Source organism: Diachasmimorpha longicaudata, chromosome 1 (genome assembly GCF_034640455.1).
Source record: "Diachasmimorpha longicaudata isolate KC_UGA_2023 chromosome 1, iyDiaLong2, whole genome shotgun sequence".
NCBI classification, from domain to species: Eukaryota; Metazoa; Arthropoda; class Insecta; order Hymenoptera; family Braconidae; genus Diachasmimorpha; species Diachasmimorpha longicaudata.
In genome coordinates this window covers 10,910,929-10,938,527 of record NC_087225.1, presented here as the reverse complement: position 1 = coordinate 10,938,527, position 27,599 = coordinate 10,910,929, and the positions used below count along the sequence as shown (strand labels likewise).

Genomic DNA, 27,599 nt, shown 5'->3' with positions numbered 1-27,599 from the left:
ATCCCCTGGCATGGGGGTTTATTCTATAATTGGCAAAAGCAGAGGTGAAAAACATATTTTGAAAAAAAGCCCCTAATAAGTATGAACATCGCAAAACAATAAAGAAGAATGGTATTGGTACTATCGTTATAGCCATCCTCTGGGGAAACATGCGCGAGGTATCCAACGTGCAAAATTAATTAGCGAGGCAATTGAACTTTAACGATCGTTCGATTTTACGTAGCTGTGTGTTTGCCAGGGGCTGTGTTCATTGATAATAATTTTCCCAGATGCTAGGGTGTTTTCCCACCGTCTACTGTGGAAAACTTTTAACGATTAAAATTTTCATCTGCAGTTTTAAACTCATCGATTCCATCGAATAAACTGAATATCCGGGGAGAAGTGTTTCGGAGATATTGGTTAATGAAATTGAATTTCATAATGATGTGACTCATCATTCTGAGCAGTCAATTTAATTGACAGTGATATTTAAAGCTGTTGATAAGATTGAAAGTATCGACTGCAGGTGGAACTTATTCAACTTTATAAATTCATTTGAATGCACTCCTTCAATTGATAGTCCCAGGGCTATAAGGGCTTCAATGTTGGACTCTCATGATTCTCAATGATGAATTGGGAATAAATACATATCCTAATCAATGTTGTCACGTGAATTCTTTCATCATCAACGTTGTGCAAGGGCTCAGAGAGAGCGTAAGGGACACAAGGGCTCTGTAAGGGTTAAATTTCCCGGGAAAAATATTTATTGATCCCGTGATACCCCGTCAATGTTACAATGGATGAATTCAATGATTATCAGTCCTCGATGATCAATGGAATTAACGTGGTATTTCGTAATCCTATAGCCCCTCTTCTTAAAAATTCACGATTACATCGAAATAGTCAAAGCACATGTAGCCGCTGATGTTCGCATAGCACTAAAATTTCAAATCCCCGTAACCCTCCGCCATCATAATTCCCTTAGGAAGTGATCATCAACATATCCCCTTGTTCTCTGGAGACGCGAGTCATAATACCCCGCTGTTATCCTCGTAATCCTAGTCCCCCTTTGATCCTACTGATGCATTTTCCATTTTAGTTCCTTCATTAACATGAACAAGTCAATCTAAACATGAACTGCTGTAAAAATTTGATTGAATTTCCCAACAAAACCTCTTGAATTCCATTGGAGAGAAATAAGTGGTAAAATATCGAGTCCATTTGAGAATTCAGGTGAACTCTGAATTGTTTTAGAGACAGGTATATAGAATTTCTACAATTGACATGAATTTCCCAGTGAAAATAAATTATTATAATGGAATTAATGTGCATGTGTAGAAAATTCTTTTAGTTCATCTGGAACTCCAGGAATTTGCAAAGGATTAAAGTCCAAATTTTGCCGAAATCAATAAAGTGGAATTTTAAGTGACAATATTTTGTGAAATGTTGGCGGAAAATTTGTTACGGGGGAGCAAAAGTGGAATCGATATACGTACCCTCGATCTGCAAAATAAAGGAAGTAAAGAAGACAGTCGTCAAAATTGCGATTATTGTCATGCTTTGACCCCAGTCAATCACTGGAACAACAGTCAACTCAATCAACAGTTAACAATTTAAAGTCGGTAATCCTAACACAAGGAAAATGTTTTTTATAACAATATGTCAACACACCGGAACCGATTGATAATTTCGATTAACTAAAAATACACGGTGGCTTGCGTGTCGAACGTTCAGACGCTGACTGACACACCGGGGAACAGTCCTGCAGGAGCAACAACGCGCCACGCATGCGTTCAACATCTCCACGTGTCTATCTTTCCACATAAATTTTCTAACTCACTCGGGGTTATTCTTATTCACTTTACAGTTACCCTCAAGGTCCTCGATGCAGGGGAATTTCTGGAATCGGGTACGTGTCTCTCGATTTCCAAAATTTATGGAGAGGGAAGCAGCTAGTACTTTTGACTGTCGGAATACTGCAACAATGATTTTGCCATGTTCTAATAACTGTTCTACATACTGCGAAAAAAATAGAAATTAGAAGAAGTCGAATTTATTATTCATCAAACTTAAACCTCCAGAACAGTTTAGTTTAAAATATCCGCTGGAAACGTTTACCGAAAATGGGAATAATATTCATAAAATCCCTGTTAAATAAATTTTCAATGATCAAATTTTCAGATTTAATCTGAAGCCTGGAAAGTTTGAATAATATGATGATTCTAAAATGGTCGGACATTTTCTGCCAAATGACACTCAAATGAAAACTTTCATGTTCAATTATGAAAGTAGACAGACATTTCTCAGAAAAAGTAAAGTCAGAGTAATCGGATATCTTTAATTCCTAAATCCGATCAAAATCTCACCTCTCTTGCTTCACGAACATCTCTCATCGAAATCAAGTTTTAGTTCTATATGGAAGGCATCTTCTCGAGTAAAAAATCCATCATCTCAGGGACAAAGAAAGTAATAACGAAGAGTTCTTCAAATCAATAATTACTTCCGACATACGAGAAACTTTTTTTGCTCCCAAATGTACAGACTCATTCTGCTTGATATTGGAATCTCGTGCTATCGATGTATACTCATCAATTTTGTCAGAATCTTCAAGGATGACTGGCTCGCGAATTAATCAAAAAGTTTCGGGCACTCCTGAACTGCGTCATTAACCAAGGTAAATTTGCTTTTAATTTGATCGCCAAGGTATTGAACGATCAATTCATGGAGATGGAAATACAACTGGAGGGAGTATTCATCTTCTCTGGATGAACATTCAGAATTTTCAGAGCTGAATCGCAGGTTATATGTAAGGTAAGGGATAAGAATAGAAGATATGGTTACACTCGGCATAAATGATATTAGTAGCGTTGAAATGTTGGAGTGCCATTGATGATGATGATGACATTAAGTTGAGGTTTCACGATTAACCTTATCAATGAAGCTTCAGTTTACGGCATTTTATTCACTGATTTCCGCGTTCTTTCGCTGCATAATTTGACAACACCAACTGGCATCTCAAGTGTAACATCACCAAGGTCATATCCGTAGGTGGTGTATTACCTCCAGATAAGTAAAAGTAAAAGTATTCCATATGAACTTTCCGCCATATTCAAATTGATCAAGTCTCAGTCCACGTCAAGCGGAGCACGTTAAGGAAAATGAATCATCGATTGCAAGGATTTTCAAATATTGTCCATGAAACAAAATAAATAGCCCCAGAACTGCTGATTCAAGTTTAATACTCCACATATACACCTATGTATACCTCCTAACACAACGGACAAAATATACCTCATTTTTGGTCTGCAAAGTTAGTCTATGCATAGTCAATTTGAATGAAATCACCGAGCGTATTTCGCCGGAATATTTCAAGCTGCGGCAGTGGATTCCACGGATTAACTCCTTTCGGTGAAAATATTACGAGATTAAGCGATCTTACCGAAATATTTATTATTCCGTTTTCACTTAAAATTTTCACATGTAGTGAAACACATTTTTCATGCAATTTTTATCGCTGGCAATCTATCGTGAGAAGCTCGACCAGGGTTAATTAATTCATGTTTAATTAGTGAAGTCGAGGGGCTTTACTTTTCGAACACACCAGTGAAATATTAGAGCCGTTGGTGAATGACGTGCTATACTACTCGTAGATTTTAGCAGCTCGAGAAAAACACGTGAATTCAGTTGAGAATGGACGTTATGGATAAAATAGATAGAACAGGAAACGAGACAATGTGAAAGAGGATTTTGTGATATATTCCAGCATGAGACTAGGATATAACCAGCCCGGTGTTGGGTGGGTAGGGGGGCGGGGGGAGGAGAAAGACATGGCAGTCTACATTTTCGTTTAAAGCTGCCTCTCACTCCTGCCTGACATTTGCGAGATAATTCTTGTCCTTATAAACTTGGATATGAGAAACATATGAAATTCGAGAATTCACGGATCTAACCCTGCCACCCTTGATTCTTTGTTAGCTGTGCAATTGGAGATAAAACTGGGTAGATGAGTTACTCCAAACATTTGTGGGTAGAATTGATATCTAAGGAGTCGGAGTTTTGTATTCAATCGGGGAACTTGAATTACTTGGAGATCTTCATGAATATCTCTACAAATTATCAATGTTGAACCAGGAAAAGTTCAAATACATCTGAATATGCACACGAAATTTTCAACAATACAGCATTGTTTGGGTATTTTTTGTCTTCTTTTTATATTCTTGTTGTCAAAAGAAAAATCAAAATCAGGAAAAACACTCGTAGGGAAACGGTTCAATAAAAATTATGTGGAAAGTCGGCAATTCACAAGCGCGAATGAAGGTCCGATAAAAATTACGGAAGGTTCAGCTGAAAATACGGAAAGCTTCGTAAATAATTCGCAGCGAGTTACATGATTTCTACAGAGAATTGCGCACTTTTTACTGGTTCCGCCACTATTTTTCGCAGACCTTTGTTCTCACTTGGAAATTACTCAACTTTTACGTAATTTTTATTGAACTGTTTCTCTTCGCTAAGTGCGGGACTTTATGAACCCGTAATAACCCTAGGAATTATACAATTGTCATGTTTCTAGTGTATTTCGATACGGCTTTAACAGTTAAAAAATTATCGGCTAAAAGCGATGGGGGCAAGTAACGGGGCAAAATTGAATTAAACTGACAGAAAATTCTATTCATGACACGTTTAAGTGCACCCCAATAAAGATTCTGTGAACATTTTATCTGGATTATTTTATTTTAGTTGAATAACACCCCATTCCCGTTAGCTTATTTATTCATATCCAGTGACACGTTTCAGTTCTTAATAAATCCATGAAAATGCTGATTAACGTGAATCAACATTAGCTGATAAAGAAAAAGATCAAAATTACGTATTTCTACAACTCACCAACGTAAATAATTGTCCTCCGAGGATTGCTAGTCCAAATAATATTCGAATCCAACTTTGATTGAACCGCTGGCATCTGCATACACTTGGATGTTCGTAAATCCAGAGGGGCGTGAAAGCTGAAATAAAAAAATATGGAATGAAAATACGCGGTCAGCATAAAAAGGATAAACAAAAAAACACAGCAATACGAAAATGACGCATGTGTGCCACGTTGACGTTGATGCATAGTCACACCTGCAGCAGTGGAATATTTGGAAAACAATCTGAAAATATGAACAAGGTGAATAGTTTTTTTTTCGTTCGTCACCTTCTGGTGTCACATGATATATTTAATGTCACAGAATTAGAGTTGTACTGAATATGGAAGAAATGGTCTTCGATGCAAGTATTACCAAAAGAGAAGTTATTTTTTTACTGAACAAGAAATATCCACTTCCAGTTACAACCACCACGAATAACTTTTGAATTTCAGGTATTTCTGATGACTTCATAATTAATTAAATTTCCAGTATTTTTAGATTAATTATTTCTGAACTTACATTGGAGCGTTGATTGTCAATGACTTTAAGTCGAAATCAAAAAATTCAAAATACATTTATGAAAAGACAGCTGCACGAAGAAACTATTTATCGCAAAAAAAGAAAAACAATATCCAAAAATACTCAAATCAATAACAATGTATCAATGAAACAGGGCAATAAAGTTACGTACGAGATGGTCGTATATCTGGAAGAGTAGCAGAGGGGCCAACCACCTGGCACGGTATTTTCCGTACACTGAAAAGACGTCTCGAGCGATATAAAATCGAACTTGCCGTGGTCGCAGCTTATCGTCGGACAGATAATCGATCAGGCGAAACGAATGAAAAAAAAAACAACATTGTGACGAAGAAAAAAATAAAGTGGCTTAGACCCTAACACGAGACCCTCACTGTACGAAGCAATTTAGCGATGACATAAAAATCCGTCATTGAATGGAGAAAATACCACCGCAAGAAGAGTCGCTGTGATTTTTTTTCCAACAAACCATCTGAGTATATCGTAATAATGAGAAGAATTTTCTCGCTGATATTCTGTAGTTATTCGATATTGATAATTGTTTACCTGTTCTCATCTTCACTTGGTGTCTTTACGTGACATTGATGAGACACTTCAGTCTCCCAGAAAATTAGAGATCGATGGGTTTCCCTGAATGTTTCTGTTCTTGTGTTCCTCTGCTATTCCCCTGGCATCTCATCGAGATATTCTAGAAGAGAATGAACTGTAGAGGGCACCAGTGCACTGTGACTAGAAGTCATACGACCCCAGATGTTGCATTATTAACCGTCTCGAAGAGCGATGTCACAACCTTTTCAACGATACCGTATTAATAACATTAATGCTCTTCTCTTCTTGGGTGGACCGGAGACAAACGATTCGGATAGAAAGTTCGATCACTCTTACAACATTATCCCCAACATTCTCATCCGCAAAAAGCAAGCAGTCACAACAGATCAATATTTTATGTCACCAGTAGGAATAACTCTCAACATCACATCATAGTGAATGAATGCAGACGGTCCTTGTCTTCCGATATCATTAAAGATTCAACTGTTGATATAGATAATTAGATTAACTACCGGTCCACATTTTTTTGCTGAACAAACACGACGGGATATTAGCTGATTCATCGTAGGTCGCACGGCAATAAAAGCCCCCACGAGAGTCATTCAACCCCCTCGCATTTTACCTGAATGTAGCTACCCTCAGGTGTCTCCCCGTCCCGATTCGCCAATCTTGCGCCAAATAATGAGTAACAAAAGTCACCAGCTCAATCAGAACTGGGTTAATTGATCGCCAATTCGGTAATGTCACAATTTCGAAATGAAATGCTCAGATACAATTGTACCATCGCATTCGCTCTCGGAGCCAATATTTGATATCATGAATGCAAAGACCCCCGAACATAACTTCATACTCAATAAATGGAAGTAGAAGTATTTTCCGATATCAAAAAGGATCCGCGGTTGATAAAAACCATCATTTCATCTGTACGTCTACATTTCAATCGGCAAACAAGACGAGACATTAGTTGGTCTATCATCACCCGCACGGTAATAAAAGACCCCGAGGGAGTCATTTCGCTCCTTGAACTTTACCCAAATATGACTGTCTTCGAGTTTCTGATGGTTTCAATTCCCCAACTACCCAACGAAATACATCAGAAGTAGGTTAATTGATTGCCAATTGGGTAATGGCATATTGCCCAAATGAAATGCTGAAATAATTATATTCTCGCATTCCCGCTCAGGCGGAATAATTGATGTCATATATCTGATGATCCTCAACAGCACATCATAGTCTTTGAATGCAGGCAGAGGTTTGCTGTGATATCGTCAAAAATCCAGCCACTGAGAAGGACGATCCTTCCACCAACTGCATTAACATTTTACAATCGACCAACAAGACAGGACATTAGCCGTTTTATCATCCACCGACCGGTAATAAAGGGTCCCAAGGGAGTAATTTTACCCCCGTTAAATTCTACCTAAATATTCCTGTCTTCAGGTGTCTCCTAGTTTCGAACACTTCGGTGAAGTCCATCCAGGGTAGAGTAATTGATTGCCAAGTTCGTAAGGTCGTATTCCCCGGATGAAATACTCAGATAACGTTGTCTGCTCACATTAATTTGTGATCAGCGGTCGAGCCGGCAAGGTGACACGATATCATCGGCAGACGGGAAGGGCGAACAAACTGAAAAAGGAGGCGAGGGAGTTCTCCAGTCTCACATACAGGTGATGTAGTGGCGGTGGAGACTGCCGGCAGCATAGACATTTTACTCGTGGAAGACGCATGGTCCTCGCTAATATGACATTTGAAATATGGCGCAACTCGCGACGCCACTGGGCGAGATGACGAAGGGGGCGTAGAGACGTACTCTTGGTGCAAAAGGCGTTGAGCCGCTGGGGGAAAGGGTGAAAAGGCGGCTACGTGGGTGGCTGGGAGAGAGGGGGAGGGGTAAATGTTGGCAGGCCGCGGGGCGTCAACACACACGGTCGACGTGCTGGTGTGGAAAAAATTGTGGAAATTATACAAGTTTCCAGCAAGCATTCCACACTCACCCCCTCGAGGAGAAGGTGTTCGCTGTCAGGGAAGAATGTCATTTTTCAGATCTTAATTAAAAATGAAATATTGATTAGGTGAAGCCTATTCTCGAGAGTTGACACTTCGAACTGATTACCAGAAATTAATTTTTGGCTGGATTGAATAGATTTTTATACGATTTGTATTTATTCCCCATTTATGTGGATGGAAATTCCGAGAAGTTTGGGGTATGGTGTGGGTGGTCTGCTTTCTTGGGTCCAAACAGAGGTGCATGAATGGGACTATTGGCGATGTGAGTCATCAGGTCTAAAGTGTTGTATCCCTGATTGCCACTTCAGTTAGTTCCTCTGAGGAAACGAATCAGATCAGTTGTGCCTTCCCAACATATCAATAAAAGAACGTAAACAATTATTCGCAAGTATTAATAATTCAAAATTCCCTAATTTCTCATATTTGAAAATCAGCCATTTTCGTCAGACCTAGATATTAGACATGAATACGGGTTTGAATCGAAAAGGTCTTTTCCATTTTACTGTTAAAATTCATATTAAATTCACGAAGACAAGAATACTTTCAGAGAAGACGGATTTCCGTTACTTGAACGAATTTTCGATAAAACTCATTATCCAATTCCAATTGGACAAATTTTAAGTTGTTATAATCTCTCTGGAATTAAAATCATCTCTCCGGTTATAGTGTTGCGCCACATATTCGTGTGAAAGGCGAAATATTCACAGAAGGGAAAGGGAAGTGGTTTCGATCCGATTATCCAACGGTGGTCGACTTACTTCCGTCATACTGGGATTATCGTTCCAATCCCTGCGGCACTTCTAATATCCGTATAATCTCATTCCACGCATCCCCAACGTCCGGAGTGGTATGGTACCCAACGATACACCAAACATGTATCTATCCTACATATGACAAATTCTATCCTACCGCTTCAGAATGGAACAAAGTACCCGGGGAGGATTACAGTTTAGTTTCGCCTGGTGATCTACCATCAGTTGAAAATATGTTCACAAGTTGAAGGGATTCCGCAACAATTTCCACAATTGTATTGTTCATACCTTCAGGATTCAGCGCGGATACCGCAGCATTTGCAGAAGTCCGGCAATTTGGAGTCAATATTAAAATATTGATCTGAGATAATTGTTATAGCATTTCTCACAGGGGAAACATTCTGATAGTTTAATTGCTTGTATGCAATAGCGATGGTCAATTTTCGCTATGAAAATACTAGAAAATTCAAATCGTGAAATTCCTATCGCGAAGGCGTTATCTGACTAGTGAGAGTAGTTTTCCCTATTGAAAAGAAAAGTCAAAAATTTGTGATTTATCTCCCTATAAACGATTAGTTCATAAGTAGCACATCTCAACGTGACATTTCCACAATTTTGAGTTCACTATCCACGTCAAATTTCCCCTGTCATAATCACCATCACTTCTCATTCGGAAAGCTCACATCATCATTATGCACCCCTATCCGTTGAATACCGAAAATTGGTGATATTCGTATTGACTTCCGGTATTGTTCCTTTATAGAAGTTCCACCAGCACTCGTGATTCTCCTTCACGTACAAAATGAAATACATCCGTTCATCTCACAATAGAATCACGATTTTCACGTTCCTCTTTCAGTCGTTTATTTTTCAAGCTCATCCTCACCCCTGTGTATCCATGCCATCGAGTTTAGGTATTCTCGTTGCAGACACGTCGACTCGAGGCAGTTTAGCGACTCTAGCGTCTTGTCAGTATCCCTCTCTTCCCCCCCATTCTGGCCCTATCAGATTTCAATGTTGTACGTTTACGTGCCTCAAATCAAAAACATGGAAAGTTATTTCCGCACGTGGCCAGCACTTTGCTGTGGGACTTGCTGCCATACCATCGGTTCTTCAATGTTTTTTTTTTTCATCCCTCTGGATACAACGGGCTCGTGTTCCATGTATGACCATTTCTCGGTCACTTTCATTTCATGTTTTTGTCGGAGTGTAAACGTGGCCGGAGCCCTTTTTAAGGATTTCGCCGGAGGAGATATCCTGGACGTACACTCATGCAGGTAGAAACCGTCTTTATATATATTCATTTTCCAAAAGCCATAGTAAACTGTTTTACAGTTTAAAGGAAGGGTGCGGGCCTGAGGATAGAGGGGTGGGGGTCGGGGATGATGGGAGGGAGGTGCCGTGTATGTTCTGTCAAGCTGTCGCTGAAAGGGAGCTTGCCTGCCAACTTATGGGACACGTAGAATGCGAGGCCAGAATATTGCAGCATCCCTTCACCCCCTCCCTCAGCGTCAGTCTTTCTACGAGTGTTCACATTCAACTTCTTTTATCGTTTTTATTTTTATCCTCTTCTTGTGTCTTTCGGCAGTGGTCTATATCATTCTGTTGAGCTACCTCACTGTATCCCCACCTGTTCATGTCTCTCACCCAACTCCAAATCTTATTTCAATTTTAACGCTGTCCTATGGAGAGACTGACGTGTCACATATAACTTCCAATGGAATATTGAAAATTTTCAGACAAGGTTTTATGATAAAATGAATTTTTCGGGAGATGTATTGGAGGATATATCTTCCACGAGTTATTGCATATATTTTTTCCGGGGAACACGTTATATTTGTGCGCGTCAATCCGTCCGATAATTTGCCAAAATAGTGGAAAACTGTGAATTTTGACAAATAGGGTGAAGATCAACCGTAACTTAGTGAATTGTTCAGGGGTACCTTGGAGGATATGTTTGTGATGGATGGATGTATTCAGAGAGTTAACTGAATGATCTAGGGGAGTTGAATTTGATGAATATGGATGACCAAAGCGGTCATTTATACATTTAATTAGGGGATTATTTTCAATGGTTGTAGAGGAATATGAGAGGGTATTTTTTTAGTTGACCAACATCCACGAGTATTCAATCAGAGCTAATATTGATACTAATTTTCATTCAGTCTACGGAGAAACAGGAGTTGAATCTCCGGCAAATAGAATACAGTAATGAATACCTGACCTGTTCGCAAATGGGGAATATCGATCCAAATGTTTTCAGCGGAGCTTGAGTAACGCTAATGAACCAAGAATTTCCAGGGGTAAATTAAATCCAAAGAAATGAAGGAATGACAACCACCTTCGAGTCTGTCTCGTGTACTATAAACCAATCGATTGTAATATCCATAATTGAGAGGACTCTTCCATCGTGATCGTATGTCTGAAGAGATAATTGTATTACATGCAGTAATAATTCTACATGAGGAGATTGCAATTCGAGAGAAATTACTCAGCAATCATAAGTTATCGAGGTTACTAGTCGACTTTCATTTAATATTTCATCTGTATCATCATAAATTAATTCCCATTTCAGATTCCAAATTACAAGATTTTGACGCGTCAATCTCAATTATCGAAAATCTCAGAATAAATTTTTGTGAATTATCCAGATTGAAATTCCGATATCTGTATTATTCGCAAAACTGCTATCCTAATGGCTAGAACAAGGTAATCTAAGACACATATTAATTGATGGATCATTCCTGGATTCATCTGAACGTCTCAGGTGAAGATTTTCGAGGAGACGTCATACCCGTCTTGGGTCAGGACGATGATATGTCCTTCCATATCAAGGTAAGTCACAGTTAACAGTTCTGGATTTGTTGCCGGTCGAGAATTTATCTCCTGGTGGTATTGCAGGAAACGGAGCCGTTACTACTCCCATCATCGACCATCCGCGGATATTCATCCGCTCAGTTCTTCCTTGTCATCCGCGAACAGAAAAGGAGTCCCACGCAAATAGCATTACGAACACCAAAATGATTATTTCGAAATCACATTTCATCCCATTTATACAAAACTGAAGGGTAGAAATACTCGAATTATTTTTCTATTATCTTTCACGATGAATAAAATTGAGAATAAAAATTTTTTACAGCAGACGTGAACGAGACACTTTGGGACGATATCGATCAGTTTATATTATCGTTTAGTGAATTTTATTATCCATAAAAATGAAATTCTCGGAAAAGTTGAATGGGTCATAGACTGAGAAGTCAATTATTTCTTGAAGTATAAGTCCCATTGTGTATTCAAATGAAAATCAAACCCATCAGATGAATTTTCAATAGCGACAAATTACCGAGATATTCACTGAAACAGATACGATCAATCATTCATTTCTAACGGCTCATTTGTCGTTGTTTTCCCAAGTCCCCTCTCCCAAGCACCCTATTACGAATGACCCTCGGAGTAATTTATCGCCAGAGACCCCACCAAAATGTCTCTCACCCTCGAATGAATGTATGAATGTATGTGCGTTTGTTGTACCATGTAATTAAACATGAAAACAAAAAGTGCCAATTTTTCACACTGATATGAAAATCGTAAAACGAGAGGACAAAGAAATTGAATACATCCGGGTAATTTTACTGCATCGTAACTATTTCTTTTCATTTCATTTGATTTATTGAAACAGAATACACTACACACGAGTGTAAATACTTCAGTTTCATTGTCACTTCTTCCTCTCGTGTTCGTAAAAATGGTAACTGGGACATCCTCGTGATAAAATATATTTTCATGTGCATATCCTGAGGGTAAACATTGATAGAGTATCGAGACATGGTGCCCTCTTCTTCGGAGGTTAAATCAGTCTATTGACACCTTCGATCCTTACTCTCACCCTTCCGACCCGTGGGCCCTCATTACGCCTCATTATGACTATTGGATTAAACATTTTTAGTACGATCGGATATCCTTTAGGATTACCTTCCCAGTCTCGTTTCTTGGACCCTTATGACTTACCCTTACTGAGACTCCAGCACATTCACTAACTCGACCCTCGCAGGACTACAATACTTATCGCCATTATTCAAGATCAAAAAGTTCATAATCTCAAAAATCAGCCACATGATATCCATTTCCTTTCCGCCATTTCTGTTTGCAGTGAACTCGATTGAGCAATATCCACTTTACCATCCCAACCCAGCGGTATAGCAATTACATACGTGAATTTAGTATCACACTTGCACGTCGACACACTCATGAGGTCAACCACGAATGTAAATTGCTTGCATAATTCAGATGCAACTTAACTCGCGGGTGTACATGGGAACTATCAACGGGATTAACGATTACTCGACGAGGCTCTCAAATGGAAAGAGGCGTTGTATATGTGGCTCGTTTGTTCTGAGGTGTTCAACCGGAGCAAACACAGACTACGGACGTATTTACGGGATACAAAAATTTTACGAACAAGTTTTCACAGCTATTTGACTGCGGTTAATTGACACTGATTCTAGAAAATCCTGTTCTTCAGTAATTTTATCGCAGGGTGGTAATTAATGTCAGTTGGCTTCCTGCATTGAATTGACGATAAACCTGTGAGAATTCAATTGAAGAATTTCCAGATTTTTCGAGTATCGAACCGTAAGCGATAGCCAAAATTCCTTCGCGACCTGGATTTAATTCAGCATGATAATTCAATTATTAATTTATGCATCCGAGCTGTGATTAAAATATTTATTTTGGCGTCATGAGAGCGTTAATGTACAGCCCACTAGCGGTATTGCCCCTCGCAATTAATTAATTCTGTACATTTACACTGAAAAACGTTGTGGGATTATTTTCACTGCGTTTAATGGTTTAAAATTTACTCGGCATTTTTTTATTACGTAATTACAACGAACAAGGTCACATAATTTATCGGAGAAAATCTGTATGAATGAGCGAAAAAGGTTGAAAAACGTGGATGAGAAATAAAGCCGTTGAAATTGCGATTTGAATAGTACTCGATTCTGTTTCATAGCCCCTCTATAAAGTCGTATCAACTCGGCAGTTTTGTCATCTGCTATTCATCGCTGATATTCAATTTTTTATGAAAAAAAAAAATGATGTACTCGGCGAATTCACCGTGTCATGTATTTAATGGCAAATTCATTGATCACTTGGGTGGAATGTCGCAGAGTGACGGCATGAATCATAACTCTATTCATGAGAATACTTCATCAGCAAACAGTGCCATCCACGGAGATGTGTGTCTCGGAAATTCATATGTGACACCAGCGAAGTAACCGATTGAGTTCATAAATTTTGCAAGCGATGCCTCGAGGTAAAGGAAGCCCCACCTGTCAATAATACTCACACTATTCAGTATGAGCTTTCAACGTATGGAGTGCACTCTGTTGGAATGATTCTGTTGTCAACTGTTGAAAGGTTTTATTAAATAACCATTTCACCGGTTAGAAAACAATTCATCAATATCTAAGTGGAATTGGTCAATATCACAAAGTTATAACTTTACCTCCAGCTATTGCAAGGACTCAGCCAGTGGGTAGAGCAGAGGAATTGATGTAATTGAAAATCAAATGGGGTGGTAATGAATGCCAGAATGAATAGAAGTAGGAAAAAAAATCCAGAGTGAAGATATTCATAACGCAAATGGACGATTATTCCTTTTGCAATGAGTGAAGTGAGGTATTGCCCCGTTGTGCAATCAACTTGTTCAGTACTTTGCAATCTCAGATTTCCAGGCATTTATTCCCATTCTATTTTTATTTCGTCATTATTATTGTTATTACGTGAGTGCAGACTACCTCGAAGTGGAAAAAACTTGTCATAATCCATCATCCGAGGGAGAAAGAGAGTAACTACTTGGCCGCAAATGGGTGTATGCGTGGGCACTTTCTTGATTTCGTAGAAATTCGACTGGTGACTTTGCAAAATCTATTTGTAAGTAATTCATGAGTGGTTTTCCCTGTGAATCATTCACATGATTCGACCCAAAAATTGACAAGTTGGTTTTATTTTTAATTTTATCAATTTCTTACCTGATCAGGTTGTGGATTTGACTCTCCTCATGAGCTTTATATCCGCTAGCTCCTCTGAACAACCCTAGGATTTAAGACCTGGATTGAAGAGCTGAAAGTATTAATAAATTATGTACTCACATCAATTTTAAATATAATTTCCAATATGAATTGCACAAGTGATTTAAAGTCTTCATCAAATCTACACTCTAAATAAGAATTTAGCCACTGATTCGAATTCATGTCTGAGCTTTAGTTGAGAATCCGTTGGAACTTCATCAAGCTCGAAGGGTGTTAATAAGTACCTAACAAATATCTTAAATCCTCAAAACGTGGTAGGTTAGTTGTAGTAATAACAACTTCATCATCAAGCCAAAATCCCCTGAAATAGAATGAAGAAGTTTGCTCTTTCAACTGATCACGAAATAAAGACCATCATGACTGTAAAATCCAAGCCACCCCCAATGGGCTCAGAGTTGGCTCGAAGTTCAAGCCTTGACGTCGCCTTCTGAAAATCACTTAAGCGGGCATGATCCCCCTCCGGTTGGAACGAGTTTCCAAGGAACGAGGTCAAGCAAAGTGTAAAGCAGTTCCTACCTTCTATACTGTGCTTTGCCAACAGAAACTCTAGGTGTGATCAACCAAACAGACTTGAAATTCAGTTTAATTAAATCTTTCTCTTTGCCTGTCATCGTTTCTAGCGCTTCTCAGCATATCGAGAAGATTGAGTTGTCGGGGTGAGGATGCTAATTGATGTCTTCAATGACGTGGGTTATGGCTAAATCAGCTATCACGAATCAGAAAGAGACAACACTGTCGTCGGTATTTATTCATCAGATATTTCGAGTTGAAGTTTTAACACAAAAAATTTGCCTGAATAATTACATTGACTCAATGTCAAGATAAAGAGTAACCTCAGAGGATCACAACCTCATTCGACGATTCTGAGAAGATCGTCGCGTTCTTTTTACCCTCATCAACCTCATGAAGGTACATACACCCTTCCCCGACTCCCTCATCATGTCCATAAGAATTCCAAGAAAATTATGTAACTGATAAAAATGACTCACCATCAGGGAAAAGCACTATACATATATATATATATAAGACTGTAGTCACTCCAAATGAGAGAATGGGGAGATTGAAGGGACTCCCGAGTGAGCTGTTTGCACTTCCTTCCACAAGCCCCCTCACTTTGCATTAATCTGCATACGTGAGAGAAAGTTTAAAATTCAGTCATTCAAACAGTCCCTCCCCCCTCTTTTTTACCCCGAAAACAACCGGGAAACTAACGTCAACGAGGATGAAAATGCGTCATTCATACATGAGATGCATAAAGCTATTCTATCCCCATATACCTTCGCTCTTCAATCTTTTTTTTTCCTGCAGTCTCTACCCTCGAAACTTCATCTACAAAGCTAGAGCGATCATAAAACATATTTACAAGGGAGAGAAACTTATATTTCCACTTATGTACAAACATATGTATAAACAATACATGCATGTTTGTATAAGCTCGGCAACCTCTTTGCACGCTCTTTTCGTGGAATAGAAAAACAGAAACTCATTTTCTCTTTCACGATTCCCTCGGTTTTTCCTCCTAGTGGAGTAACTTCCCAACTACGCTTGCCAACTCGTTATACAGGGGGTTGTGGGGCGGGAAAGGGGATTGGAGTTGAAGGAAGACAGAGACGATGGAGCCAGTTTGAAAATCGGTAGCGTTGAAAATAATATTGTGCTCGAGGGGTGAGGAGGGGGATGAGAGGAGTGGTGGAAAGTGAGGCGGAATACAGAATTGAGAGAGTTGAATTTTTACAAGGGTTGGGGAGAAAGAGGGTTGCCTTCACTCGATGTACCACTGAGAATGCCAATTCTCCGAATTTTTTAGGTTATGAATTTCCAAGTGTATGTGCTGGCCAATCTCGAATGTCTGAGAGAATTCCATTATACATTAAATGCGATATCTTTAGCGTAGAAAGTTTCTACGATTTCGGGGAAAAAGTTTTTCCACACTCCTGTTTACTACGCTCATTTGACTTCATGAACCTGATAACTTCTGTAGAATGGATGCAATCCTGATATCACTATGATATACAATTCCTGGGCAAATTATGAATGTCATCACTGGAATTTAAGTCGCCGCTTAAAACTTAGTTGGCAACCTGATTTAAGCCGTTACCTAATTTCACGGCTGAAAATACACATAGGTACAAGCCTGAATTTGACAGTCCACCAAAGTGTAAATCGGGAATTGAAGTAAATTTCAATTGCGGTTATTATAGACCCTTGGAGTCGCTGACTGAGATCCTTGAAACCCTCTTGAAAATTCCGATCTTATCCAAACCTCATACATAAAATCACTGCAGTGTGAAAATGTGTATCGAACATAAACACAATATTCATCGTCCTGATTCACCGCTCTCTCCACGATTACAGGCATTCATTAATATTAATAATCACTGGTATATCGATGAATAATAAAAATTTGACACGGTCCGGAGCTACGTTCCCCGGGATTCACTGGAAAATCTGATGGCTGGGAAGCTTCTCAGAATAGCAAGCGTGCCAGGAGTAGAAAGTGTGTCCCTCAATTTGCACTTAAGACTGGAAAACACCCTATGCCTCGGGTAAAATAACTCCCCGAAGGGAATACACTCACCCGTCGTTCAAGTCGATTCAGGGCATAAATAATTTTCAATCCATCCGCTTGCTTCACTTCGTCAGCTTTCCGCTATTTACGGCACGATGTAAACAATTTTATGCTACGAAAACTTGAGGAAGGGTGCAGTAAAACAGAATATCCAAACATATTTTTTTTACCAAGTGGTCTACGTGTCATTATTCATCATTTAAGTGCAATGGTTTTCCGTCATCATTCTAAATACGGAGAGTACTTTGTACCCACTTGCAATCGATTAAATTCGAATCATCTTTTTTTGCTCACGTATTCAATTATTAAACCATTGGAGGAGCTAAAACGATAATGAGTATTTGAACGGCTTATTGAACCATAGCTGAGCCCGAGGGTTGACTCCACTGGTGTCTGATTCGGCGCATATATAGAGAACATTGAATGGGGAATACCCAACTCTCTCTGCTATCGAATTTTCTTTTTCTTCCCGTAAATGCCTCTACGTTTCCCCTTCTAGTGTTAAGCTACGGGTAGTTCTTGCGGACAAAGTGGAGAATTGCCTCGAGCCCCTAAATTATGAGCTTAATTCTACATTCTGCGATTTCCCTTTACTTATCACTAGAATAAAGTTGGCTGTGGGAATGTTCTCATCCATACAAGGAGCTGGAGGTTTTTTTCACTGACAAATTCTTCTTCTAGATTGTTAAATTGTGCAGTTGATCCATATCTGTTTCTAAATTACGACGCCTTATTAATTAATGAAATTGTTATTACCAAGTTGGCTTCAAAAATTTGGAGAGTATTTTTTCTCTCCAACATATCCAAAACTATTTATAAGAGAATTCTAAGAAAATTTGAACGTAAAGTTGCAGCGTAATACTGTCGAGATATAATGACGACGTAACGAAGTAATTAGGACGGGTTATCGGGATATTGATTCTGCTGGCTTTTACAAATTCTGAAGTATTATATAGCGTCGCTACCACAAAGGGAGACATTATCAATCATGATGATAAAGCACGACTCTTGATATTCAATGGAGATGAATTAATAATATAGAAGATTTTTTTATTGTAACCCAGTTTTTTTTCCTTGTCTTCACGTTACACGTACACGAAAGAGTTGTTGTGAAATTAATTTAAAGTCCTAACATGAAGTTTTAAGTAATCAATATCAACCTAAGGGGTGTTCTGTGCATCAGTACATAATAATTATATTAGTTTATTGTTGGTAATCATTGGTCTTGAAAGTATTAGGAATACTTAGTTTTTACCGTCTGGAAATGAAAAAGCTATGGTAATTTTACGCACGAGTATTTTCGAGACAATAAACTCCCCATAATATTAAAATTCTCAACTTGTCTGAGGTACAGAATACACAGCACTCCAAGTGTCCTAGTCTTCTCGGGTTATCGTCATCGAGTCGCCTCGGGGGTTGTTCAGGAACGTAATGCGTTTGGTGGTAAAGCTTTGGTGGTAGTTTGCGATGTCATAAATCACTTGCCTCCATTGAGTTCCACCCACCAACCCCTCGGTACTCTCTCATTCTCCCAACATTTCCTTGCCTCCTACACTGGTATCGCGTAACTGAAATGCATTCGCCCACTGACAATTCACGGGTTTCGAGATATTCTTGGAATAATTGAGATATTGGAAGGTAGGTGGCTCTGCTTCAGGCGATATATTTACTCTTAGATGACTGAAAATTGTGACAGCGGTCAGAATGTTGTTGTGGTTATTGTACCTCCAAAATTCTGATTTTATTCTGTTTCTGAAGATTTTGAGTCTGGCTCTTGTTTAAAATCCTAATCAGGTGCACTGGGAGTTGATAATTCCATTTTCAAATTTTTTTCACACATCTGGCATCACGCAGGCAACGATGAACCTGATCAGGCAGAAATCGATGCATTCAGCCTGCTTGAATTATTATACCTTCGACGATCCTTCAGTATTTGCCCGTCTCTTAAATACTCCTGATCAGAGTTCTGCATATAAACCTGATCAGTGACTCGACATGGAAAATCAGATTATTCAGCTGTTTAAATTCCACTTAATCTTTTCATTTGACTTCACTTGATCCTCTTCAATTTACCGACAGAACCACCGTGAACAACGAAATTATTGGAATTTCAAACCGAACTATACAATTTGGGTATTCAGTTTGAAGCCTTGGTAGTCATCATCACCGGTATGCGATTACCAGTCGTGGAAGCTCAAGCCTTCGCAAATTCGAGCTTTGCAATACGCATACCTCATGCGAATTTTGTCGATAGCCCCTTCCCCACTCCTACAATCACCCTCACAGTTCAACGGGTGACATTGCTGGAGACTCCACTAGCCATTTTGTGGCACCAGCCTATCTTCAAAATTCTGCCGATTCATTGAGAAAAACATTGATACACGAATACCTCACAATAGTTGATAGAATTTACAACGCATTTTATCTCCAACCCTCACTCGCCAAGTATTATAAAAATGCCTTACAGAAATGATTGTAATATGTCGTCTCTTTTATTTCCTATCTGTGCAACAAATCGAATGAAATACCCGCGACAATAGAACTACGACAATGTATTCAGTCGATAAAAATGCTTTCACTTCGATATCAGGAAGAAAATTCACTCATGCGTCAAATCGTCGCAGTGAGGAAGATTTAAAAGCCCGCACATCGAACTACTTCAAGTGCACATGTATATAATGTTTTAATGGATTTCACATGTGCATTGATTTGACCAATACTTATTTTTCATTTTTCAACATTGAAGAATATTTCCATCTTACAATCATACGATCCTAATAAACATTTTGGTTGTGTAGCCCATGGGGCCCTTAAAACTCAAATAAAAATTATTTTTGTTGTTATAAATGTCCGGCGGCTCTTGACGTTTGACTAGTAGTAAGGGTCAAGCTTATGTGCTCCATTTGACTTTTCCAATAATATTCTTCACCTCTCTCATACGACCCTTGGAACTAATAAAATCCAGATGGGCCCCAAGAGTCCAACAGTGGTAGAATTAATTAAGGGATCCTGATGGTCAGCAACTTGAGTCATCATACGAGTCAAAAATGGCAGCCTAAAAGAGCATTCATAACGGCATCGTGATTCATAAAAGCCCGTTTAACACCCTTTGAGCCCTGTCACGTAAATTTTTCATTACTCATATTATTTTTAAAATCCATGATTCCATATTCACAGTGCCCTTTCCCTTCACATGCAGCCCCTAGAAATAATCGCTCAAAAATTCCAGCCATATTCTTCACCTGTTCACACTCTCTGACGATAAATTAACAATTTTTCCAGTAATTATAATGAAAATTCAAACCAACGACTATGAAGCCCAACGGTAATTCGTTCAACGCTCACACCCAAACTCATAAAAATGTCCAAATAACTTACACCGCGCGTGTGTTGTTAATATGAAACAGGATGTGAAGGGGGTGTACGAAATGCGTGTGGTATCGTTAACATGAGAATCGAATGTTTGGGGCACGTATAACCATCAATGGGCTCAGTTAACCGTGCTTCATGTTTTAGCTGTTGTTTTTTTATTCCATGAGTGAGCTTCTGCATGCGGATAACTAATACCAACGTCGGACGAAATATCGATGTATATTGTTGGGTGATCAATGAGTAATGTTGCATGATTGACTCGTAAATTCTGGGATTTTAATTCTGATTATGTGAAGGGCGTTGTGACCTCTATAAATGTTATCTCCCATTGTAATTATGATAGCGGGACTTCGCTCTTTAGTATTAGTTCACCGTATCCATACAACTCATAGAACCTTGATGAGACATAAGACCTTTATGGAAAACGCTCATAAATGGGAAACAGGCCCGTGAATCTTTGCAATGGCCTTATGTGAACTTTTTCAAATTCAGCTCATCGGGTTTTCACGATTTGGGAACGAGGGCTTGATGACACCTTATCAAATCGTTATCGCACCCGTACCACATCAAACCCTTTGACAATCCTTATGACTCGCATTCAGACCCTCTGAACTTCATGGGCCTAAGCTTTGTCTACCTTTTCGCAATTTTTTAATGACTCTGTAGGGCCTCCTGTCTGATCCCCATAAAAACTCTTCACCCTTATCTCATTTTCAGCTGCCATAAGTTTATCTAGTATTTTCTACCAGTTATTTACTCATCTACATGAGAAAAACCTTTGAAACTTCTTAACCCCCAATCTTACATCTCGATTAAGAAAAAAAAAGATTGACAAAAAACCCCACGCCCTATTGCCAGCTCGTAATTTTCTGTACGTCAAAAACAGCCTGTGACATTTTTCCACGCCGCCGCAAGGTGGTGTAACATTAGAGCGACCAGTCCGGGCACCCACCGGTGTGAGGAGTGTCGAGCGTGAGTAAAACTTGGCTGAAGGAACGAAAGAACTTTGGAAAGGGGTGATGTGAAAGGGGGATAGGGAGAGTAAGAGTGTGGGGCTGGGCAGCTCCTGAAAAATTACAGTTACTGGGAAAAATAAATAACGAGCTACCACCGCTGACACGCCTACAACATGGCCTGTATATACAGTATGAAAGATCACGGGTACGAATACGTGTTGTTGAGGAAAAAGAGGGAACAGTAGGTTGTTGTGAAAAATAATTGCGAGATGATAAAGTGCCACTGGTTGTATGGGCAGTGCTAGTGATGTATGGAATTGAATGCGAGAAACTGAATAGAAAGCGTAAGCCAATCAATAATAAATATCGGTATCTAATGGACAAGTGAATTTCAATCCCCCTGGAATTGCATGAGATGAAAAAATGATCGTTATATTGAAAGCAAAATGAAAGCTGGTAAAGGATTATCCAAGGGATTCATGAAAATCAGGTATAGTGAGGTGAAGGGACGGAGTTTTCACTGACTCAATTTTAATATTTTTTTGGTGAAGAAGGACTGACTATTCTCCTGAATTATCCTCTGATTATAACGAATTTCATGGGCATCTAATGATGCGATGATTTAACGGTTTAGTTGTGCGAAATGTGCTTTTTCAATCAACTCGGACCGATAACAGTTAACAATTCATCATAAATGTTAATAAGCTTAGTTTAAAATAACTGACTCATTCCACCTGTTCTATCAGTGCATGAATATATCAGTTAAATGATCGATCAACATGTAACAATATGGTCAGTGCGTAGTATGAAATATAACTGGTACGAATACATGTTATGTTATTTTAAAAAATAAGTGCAACATGATAAACTGCCACTGGTTGTATGAGCCCGGATAGTGATGTATGGAATTGAATACGAGAAATTGAATAGAGAGATCAATCCAATCAATAATAGATATTTCATAAAGGTCAAGTGAATTCCAATTTCCGCGGGATTTAAAAGAAACGTAAAACGTGATGCAGACAACAATCACCTATGAGGACCATGAGCATCAAACATCGTCTGATAAATTCGATTAGCTGTCACTGATTCATATTAAATATTTAATTGCTGCAGGAGCATCAACCAGTCCACTTTTTCGGGGTTAAACATTTTTTTATCAGACTCTGATGACAGGAGTTCATCAATTAGATGGCCTATCAATCCATACGAATCAGGCCTTTATGGACGGACATGTATTGACAGTCGTGGAATTGAAAAACCCTCTTGTATTCGTGGCTAATGGCCATGGAGCACTAATGAATTACTTGGTTAAATGGCTGAGACAGGGAGGACTTTAGCTCTCGCCGCCTTTGTACTTAAAATATATACGTTCAGCATGGAAAATCTGCTGAAGTACTTATCACGAAGCTTTCACTGATATTCATTAACGAAAGTGCTTATAAAATGCAGAATAATATGAGTGAACTTTGTTATAGTTGCCTCCAACGAGAATGATAAATTCCAATATTCTTCAGCATTCGGTGCATGGATCTAATGATCAATAGCACCTTCGTCGGCACCAGGAAGGTCTCAATGAAAACGTCTTGAATTCCCTGAATTAATATTCATCCAGTCACCTGTCCCCCACTAGACCGTCGTCTCGGTCATATCCCCCGAATAATTCAGTTCCCGTCTACTCCCCCTACCCCAGCCATCCACCCTCGGGCGACCAGCGGTAATTTAATTCTTGATTCTAACGAATCGATAATTCGTTCATTGCCTTAATCACGCATTAATTGTACCTCAGCGATACAATAACCCGTCCAATAACGAAATTGTCGAATGACTGTCACTATAGTATTTCAATTAAATTGCAGAATGGAAATTCCAGTAAAGGCCTTTGATTGCCGAGATTCGTTTATTTTTTATTTCTGCGGTTAAGTTTCTGTGCATCGGTGTGTGCATGTATGAGTGTGTAAGCGAAAGCAATATCCGTTGGTAAATTTGCTGGATAGACCTCGCATTATCCACAAAGAGAATTCCGTCCGAGAGCCGATAGCCGTAGAATACGTTATTGTCATGTGGAGATATGAAGGTGAATATGAATCTATGAAACTATTCATGATGGTTTGGCGATATTTGAATTTCATAACTGGTGAAGAGAAGGACATGGGAGAAACTATTAAAAGTCGGGTGGATAGAATATTGCGATAGAAAAGGGAACTGTGCCAGTAGATCGATCAGACTCCAAGAAAAATTGAGATGAATTTGCAGTGGTAATTTTCAATCCTTTTTTTTATCAGACGGATCATCCTGTAACCAGACTTTTGCATGACGCATATTTGTGATCAATTATTCAATGAGTACAGAGAATAAATTCTTGTAAGCATCAATGATAAGTTGATGCACCGGCAGGACAACATTTCCCGAAAAATATATTCAATAAGCCATTTCATAACTATTAACTCTTACATTCTGTAGAAGCATCGTCAAGATTGAATCCACCATCGATCTTCCTGATGGGTCACTTCTTGGACAAGCGCCCAGTGAATTCGCATAGAGCATCTGGCCAATTTGCCAATTTTCTTTACTCGAATGAAAAGCTACCATTTCTTCTTTCTCCCTCAATCTATTAAATGATTCATTTCCTCGGTATTGAAGGAGCGAAATGGATATCGCTAATCTCGTTGAAAATTGAAGTGTAATTTTCGATAAAATGACCCACGAGAGATGAGACCAGAATACGTTCATCATTTGGCTCGACGATCCACAATTTCCGACATTTATTATCTTTCTTTCTGCGATTACATGGGGCTGACAGGTAACGATAGTTTGGTATTCCATGGTAATCACAGATTGTCCACATGTTATAGGTTAGAAAGTTATGATCGAGGTTGATGCGCTGGGCAAACTTTCAATAATGAATGCATATATTCGGACAGCACATGTCCGCAAACAATAGGAAACTGTTCTACTTCAGAAAGCATTTCACGTGCGCTTTGTTCAATAGCCGATAGAACTAATGACCGGGGAATCAATTAATTGTTAAATACACGTTTAACTGTAGTGCTACTTCTCCTTTGTTTCATCCCCACCTATTGGATTTTTCCAGATAGCACCACTCAGAAAAACCAATGTTATTGGATCTGCCTTCGAGAACGCATACAGTTAGTTCAAAGCTCAACAGAAACTTTTCTCGAGAGAGGCATCTGCTGCAGGATTGTGAAAGCACTCGGTAATGTGATGTTTCTACGTTTTTTTTTCTATCTCTCTTACTTCTACTTCAAATTAGAAGAGTTTTCATATCAAAAGCAAAAGGAAGTTACGATACTCATAATACCTTTCGAGTGGGTAAAAGTATGGGACGGGGCGTGATAACAGTCATTCGAGAAGTCACAAACAAATTACATAGGAGTTGGCGCGACAACTGGTGCAGAGCAATAGGAGAAACTATAGAAGAAAAAGCGTAATTTCGTTTTCGAATTGTTTGTCTGGCGAGATATCGGGCTGACTGCTTTAATTAATTTCTGTTTACGTTGGAGAATTTCAACTTGAGGATTTAGTCAAAACTGGGACTGGTGAGTTTATACATTCGTGGGAAATTTCTGGTACATATGGTTCATTCGAATGATCAGAATTACTCGGACGAATCATGATGACCAGACCATTTGCTCAGATCGCCGTGATCGAACTATCTGATGAAATCATCATGTCTAGAATCGCTTCAGTAGAATGTCTGATTAAGACAACTGATGAGACCCATGCTATGTGAATATTGACTTCAGACTGATCTGGTGAAGTACTTGATGAAGCCAAGTTGATCACATCCGAAGGTCTCATCAGAAGAGTGCGCTATTGGGAGGCCTAATCAAGGAATCGAAATGAAAAAAAAAATTCCTAAGACTTGGGTCCACATCAAGGTTAGATTGAAGTCTTATGAAAATGGCAGGATTCGATCAGCGTCAGAGTTGCACCTGATCTGAATTCCTACGCATTAACTGCGCATTGGAATGAAACTGATGGTACGTCGGTCTAATCCATCGCATCATTATTTAATCCATCATCGAGATCATATTTATGCTGCCAGCTACAAGTGGTCATCACCCACTGATAACCCTAATCAGCGCAAATTAGGCTACTGCTCTTCCAAATAAATTTTCGAAATAATAGATTGATTTATCACCCACAATTTACTCCATCACAATCATCCCCTGGTAAAAAACTGCCCTAAAATCAAGAGACCAGAGAGCATCGCAAATTTGGGAAAGCTAAAAAGGCTGAAACAAACGTGAAAGCGTGTGCCAATTGAGCTGTAGTTTGAAAATTCTCGTGGTTTTTTTATTTGTTGCCAAGTGGACAGCGTCCAAGCTTCTCCCCGTCACTTCGGCTCACCCAATCAGACGTTGCTGGGTGGAAATGGCTGTTTCAGCAGTATATCGCAATCGCCAGTACGTGAGGTTACTCGGATCGTACACACTAGCACAAACACATTCACCCCATCTCGGTTAACTTGAGCTGGCGATTTTTCCAATTACTCGTTTCATTTGCACCTTTTCCCGCCAACCATGTTTCTGGCATTTACACGGGTATATATATTTTGTTCCTTTTTTTTATTTGCCTATTTCTCCCTTTATTCTGCTCCCTTGTTCGTTTCAGTTTTTTTATTGTTTTACTGACTAAGTTTCCAAAAATACCGCGTTCAATATTGCGAATGTAGAATTCAATACTTTTATTAGTCAGAGGCTCGGCACATAATTATTTGAGATTAAATGACAGACAGAAAATCATTGGATGTTCCTCAGGGCTCCTGATCAATTATTCTTAAGGTGAGAATCGGGTGGTGACGTGTGTAGTGAGGGATGAATGAATACCATCAGTCAATTATTGCACTGATCATTGCAGTAATGACACACAGGCATTAGAATATTTATAGTGACTCAATGACTCATGACTCTCTCCGTGTTTATCGATCACAGGTTACGACTGGGAAAAGGCTTGAATTACAGTGATGGAAAATTACTTTGACAAATAAAGGTTATTTTATTTCAGATAAATGGTGTTCATTCTACCATGTCATGCCCAATGAAATTTTCCAATTATTTTGCATTTCAAGTGCGCTCATTCGAGATGGGAATTTTCTGAGCGACAGTGTTACCTGCCGTCCCTCAGCGCATCCCAGCACCAACAAAGTTTCAATTTTCCCCGTATCCCCAACGGACCACGAACACTAAAACTTTAACATGCAGTTGATATATGCCAAAGTCGAAATGAAGTGAAAAACTGACTAACTAGATTGTTATGATTTCATATCGGAAAATAGATTGAGTAATCAAAAATCTCAAAAGATATATTTCATTAATATTAAGTAGAGAAGGAAATTTTGTAAAATGATTTTTCATTTTCAAATACCTGAATACTTCCCTAATTTATTACTAAATATGTTTACCCCATAAATCATCAAAATAACTCGAATTATGAGGCATGAAAGGCCATAAACGACAAACTTGTCATTCAACATGTGATTATAATGTTCCCTCCAGTGGCAATCGATTAATAGTCCTCGTAACGAGAGTCCTCTTGAAATATTCAAAGCATAATTTATCGAGACTCTCACTTCTCATTTCATACGATCATCTCTCACTATTATCAAAACATCAAATTTAAATATCAATGCACAAGACCAACTTGTCGACTGGTGTCCGTCAATGAAATTATTTACCATGTCTGAGACAATTGACCTCATGGTAGAAGACAAAAAATTAAATTCACCTTTGAAAACAACCATTGGTATTTATTTCGTTGATTGAGAATCAAGCCATGCACGAGGGCATAATTTTTTTTTCTCCTCCTCCCCGCCCCCAGAGCATTCCATTACTCGACTGTAGCTCGCCGCTTTT

At 38.9% G+C, this 27,599-nt stretch overlaps 1 protein-coding gene across 11 annotated transcripts in view; it reads right to left on the bottom strand.

The window, feature by feature from the left end:
• Positions 1–27,599, bottom strand: part of LOC135167414 (lachesin) — a 310,790-nt gene that overhangs the window by 113,501 nt on the left and 169,690 nt on the right. For 7 of the 11 annotated variants that reach the window (XR_010299853.1, XR_010299852.1, XM_064130591.1 and 4 more), the window contains one exon: positions 4,864–4,982. The exons of 1 other annotated variant lie outside the window; for it this stretch is intronic. Coding sequence is in view for 8 of the 10 variants with exons in the window: in XM_064130591.1 (XP_063986661.1) it covers positions 4,864–4,982 (119 nt within the window). In the remaining 2 variants the exon portion in view is untranslated. Of the gene's footprint in view, positions 1–1,475; positions 1,706–4,863; positions 4,983–14,763; positions 14,855–27,599 lie in introns of those variants that run through there. 3 more of the 11 variants (XM_064130653.1, XM_064130668.1, XM_064130636.1) reach the window with 2 other exon arrangements.